The sequence below is a fragment of the Orycteropus afer genome, unplaced genomic scaffold (genome assembly GCF_000298275.1).
Source record: "Orycteropus afer afer isolate SDZICR_OR568_19922 unplaced genomic scaffold, OryAfe1.0 scaffold00067, whole genome shotgun sequence".
Classification (NCBI taxonomy): Eukaryota; Metazoa; Chordata; class Mammalia; order Tubulidentata; family Orycteropodidae; genus Orycteropus; species Orycteropus afer.
In genome coordinates, this window is record NW_006921654.1 from 4,004,234 (window position 1) to 4,008,661 (window position 4,428).

Below are 4,428 nucleotides of genomic sequence, written 5' to 3' on the forward strand. Positions count from 1 at the left end.
CAAACCCACCAGCCACTCCTCGGAAGGAAGGTTGGGCAATCCTACTTCTGTAGTGATACTGCCTCGGAAACCCAAGGAGGGGTCGCTGAGTCGGGTTTGACTGGACAGCACATAACAACAACAACAACACAGTTGTTTGGAGGTTAAAAGCAAGCACATGAAAGGTTTACCCTGGGGGCCCCAGCTCAAAGTAAACACAGTTCAACACTGCCCATTGATAGTTTCTTTCAAAAAGATAATGTTTGCAACCAGGACAATACAGGAAAACAAGCCTGGTGACTTCTAGAAGGGGTGCCAAGAGGAAAGGGAAGCCTCCCCTAAGCCTTTTTGGCAAAGGGCACAGGGTACGGCAGAGGGGGAAGGTTGGAGAAGGGCACAGTTTGGTTCCGGCTTAACAATCCTGGCAGGCCAACAAAGTGAGACAAGGAAACAAAAGGGACTAAGTGTCTTCTCCCAACTCTCACCCAACCTCTGACTTTCATGGTGAAAAGCCTATTCCTGTGTGGAGCACAGTTTACAAAGGGGTGGCTGGTGACTGGCTGGCCAGGCTGAGCAGCTTTTGGCTAAACCCATTCCAAGGGGCAGCGCCCAGAATCCTTCCTCACCTCCTCTCTCCCAAGACTCTTGGTGCCAACTCCATGATTTCAAAAACAAAACTCCCTCTTGCCATCATGTCCCAAGAGGCCTCAAACTGTCTCCCTGAAATGGGAAGGCCCCACAAGGCCCTCTCAGGGACTCCTGAGTCCTGCTCTCTGAAGAAAGACATTTGTTTGAAGGGATCCTAGGACTCGGCCATGAGGGAATAAGCACAGTGATGTGGGTGGGGCGGTGGCCAGAGTGGCCCACTAGACAGTGACGGGTCCATGCTGGGCTGAGCTGCTGAGGAGCCATGAGGAAAGAGAGAAATCTAAACAACATGAAGCAATAACCAGGCCTTTCATTACTGACAAAACCCCACCTAACACAGAAAGAAACAAAAACAAAAACCACATGCCACGATGTCACACTCTCTTTATTAACATTTATCAGATGTTCTAAACCTCTCCCTTGTTTCCTCCCTGGCAAACCAGGCCCCTTAAATAGCCCCTGAGAGCTTGCCTAAATAAGAAACCCCTCCTCCCACCAGGGAAGGGGCAGCCCGAAGGGCCCAGTCGCAGGAGGCGGCCAGGGAAGATCCCCGAGGGATGACAAGATACCCTCACCATTCCTGAGAAGGCCCAGCCCAGGAAGGGCATGGAAACAAGGCTTCCTGGCCTTGCTCTTCAGCCCGAGGAGTCGGCCAAGCCGGCTCCTGCTGTGCTTTCCCACCCTCTCAGGGCCACAATCAGGCTGAAGCAGCCCACAAGTCAAGCTGTTGTGGGCCCTGTTCCCCAGTGCGACCAGTGAGATCTGGTGGCAGCCCCACCTGCACACACTGTACTGTTGAGAGCAACAGAACACTCATGCCCTGCCAGTCTGAGGGGGGTAAATGAAAGGAGGGAGGAGGTGTATGCCCAGCATCACCTCAGACTCCACCCAGACCCAGTACAAGCAGACTTGTTAAATAAAAGCCACCTTTCTGCTACGGCCACACCCTCCCGCCATGGCTCCTGGTCCCTGTGCCCTTGGCAGGGAGCCCACAGGCAGGCTCACAAGTTATTTCGCTGGAGCACCTCGGATAGATTCTGGTTAGCATCGGCCTCCTCTGTCAGCACCTCCACAGCCTCCCACTCCCCAGATCGGCTCGACCTTTTGATGGCATCCACCACACTCTGCATGTACAGCCCGTCCTCAAATGAGGCGGCCATGGCGACGGGGGTGCGATCCCAGGTGCGGCGGTCACCCTGTCCCTGGAAGGACTGGCGCAAGGCCTGCACCATGTACACCATGCCCTTCAGGTAGAGCAGTGGCACATCCTGTGGTCCGTGCTCAGGCAGCCCTACATCCACAGCCAGCGAGTCTCTCAGTAGCAGCTCCTCTTGTGTGGCAGAGTTCTTCTGTCCATATAGGTCAGCCCCCCGAGCAACCAGGCGTCCTGCAGAGCCCACCACCATGACCTCGTGCACAAAGGCACCTGGCATGTTGAAGTTGAGAGTCACTGTGCTGCATACCCCCCCACCCATGAGCATTTGGAAGAAGCAGAAGTCATCGCTGGTGACGTGCCGGATGCCACGGATGGCTGCATTCTGCCTCACGAAGGTCTTGAGCAGCCCATGTACCTTCTCAGCTCTCCGGCCAGTCAGGTGGGTCAGAAGGTCCACAATATAGGTGCCCATGGTGTGCAGGCCCCCGCCACCCATGAGCTCATCACAGATCCAGCCATAGTTGGGGCTGAGCAGGCTGCCTGAGTAGATGCGGGCGTCGCATATCATCACTGCACCCACATAGTGCTCGGCAATCAGCTGCTTCATGCGCACGAATGCAGGCAGGAAGCGCAGCACGTTCCCCACCAGGCTCATCAGCTGTGGGTAATAGCGCGAGGCCGTCACCATCCGGAAGGCATCCCCTGAGGTTGCTGCCTTCTCACACACCACATTCTTCCCAATACCTGAGAATAAGACACAACAAACAACCTTAAAGTTTCAAAGAGGTTACAATGGAAAAACAAAAAACCTCATTTCTCCAAGGCAGATGGATCCAGAGAAGTCTCCTACTGAACCAGAAGGTGACCTTGGGTGGAAGCAAAGTGGCTCAGCTTACAATGAAAACAGTGCCCGTGACTGGTACTGAAGAAATAGTTAGGCGTCGAAGGAAGAAGAGTAAGTTCTTAAGGGAAAATGAAACTTGCAGATGCAGCAGACACAAACCAGGAGTGGGAGATAAAGCGAGGGCAGATGAAGAGGAAGATGTTTCTACACCTTTATGCATTGGGTAAGAAACTAGCTTGGGTCAAGAGAATCTAATCTTTATTCCACAGTGATGGGTGGGCTCTGCACTGTCAGTTACAGCTCCAGAAAGGGCACCAAAGCTCCCCACAGGCTGTTCTCTGAAACAATGGTCCAAGAAATGAATGTAGTCAGAAAAATGCTCAGCTCCACTAGAAGGGAAAAGAATGAAAATGTACTGTCTGCCTTCACACTGCAAGTGGAATACACTCTGAGAGCAAAACAAAGAGAGACAAAGCCCTGGAGAGAGAGAGAGCTGAGCAGCTTCCATATGAAGAAAATGAAAGGGTATGAGCAGCCACAAGACACTCACACCCCATCCCAGCCCCAGAAGCTTAGGGTGCTTCTAGCAGAGAGAAATCTTACTCTACTAACTTTGAATGGAAAACTTACAAAGCCTAAGAAACAATATAGACTAGACACACATATAAGCTGATGAGTGGTGGGAAGGTAGGGAAGGGCAAAACTACCCAGTTATGCCATTACTCATTGTAGAGACACTGCCTATGATGAGTGACTCTAATTCTACCATCCCAATTCCCTTAAAAAGCCATGGGCTTCTTGAAGGAACAGGCTCAGGTTTGATGGGAGCACAGAGGAACATAGGTGGCAGGATCCTAAGGCAGTGTCATGGGGTTGTTTTAAAGGGAGCAGATATCCTGCAGGGCTAAGGGCAAAAGGACACTCAGACAGAGGAACTGCATGTGTAAAGGCCGTGAAGCAGGAAAGCCCCAGGATTAGGATTTCAAAGTCTGGAATGCATGCTAGGAAATGGGGCTGGAGAGTTTACATGGGATCTGTAAGGAATATAGGTATTGGATAGAGAGATGCTCAACAGTATCCCTCACAGACATTTAAGGAGGAGAAACACATTTAGGGGAGGAATCCAAAATGGAGCTCTTACAACCTCTTCTGCCTAATTTTTCCCGCATCATAATCAGGGGCAACTCCATTCTCCCCATTTCTCAAGCCAAAATCACTGATGTCACCTCTCACATCTCACTTTTAATCTTCAGTAACTCCTGTTAGCTCAGCTTTCAAACTATATGGAGAATCTAACCAGTTCTCACTGCCACGACTGCCACCTTCCTGGTCCAAGTCATTCCCGTTTTCTCTCTAGATTATTGCAATAGCTGCTTAACTGGTCTTCTAGCTTTTGCCCTTGACTACCCCAAAGTCTTCTCAACACAATAGCCAGAGTAATTCTGTTAAAACTTAAGATGGAGCAGATTATATCCTCTCATGTCATTCAAAAGTCCATACAATGGCCACACATGATCTGTGTCCCTTCTAAAACATTAATTTTGCTCACTTTGCTTACTATGATCTCTTTCGTGCTCATTCTGCTCAAGCCCGTTAGGCCTGGTGACGAGAAGAGGAGGGCTGACAGGTAGGCAGGGATCCATCAAGGTAGCTGGGACAGAGTTTTTTTGTTTGTTTGTTTGTTTTGTAACCCATTTTTTTTTCTAATTAGGATTTGGGTGAAGATTTACAGAGTAAATTCACTTTTCATACAGCAGTTCACATATACTTTGTCTCATGTCATTGACCAAAATTTACAATG

General features: G+C 50.2%; 1 protein-coding gene across 1 annotated transcript in view; it reads right to left on the minus strand.

Moving 5' to 3' along the window:
• Positions 1-1,628: 1,628 nt before the first annotated feature.
• The window catches only part of GFOD2 (glucose-fructose oxidoreductase domain containing 2), a 31,712-nt gene continuing 28,912 nt past the window's right edge, over positions 1,629-4,428 (minus strand). Inside the window, exon 2 of the mRNA XM_007940265.2 lies at positions 1,629-2,527. Within this exon, the coding sequence (XP_007938456.1) occupies positions 1,629-2,527 (899 nt within the window). The remainder of the gene's footprint in view (positions 2,528-4,428) is intronic.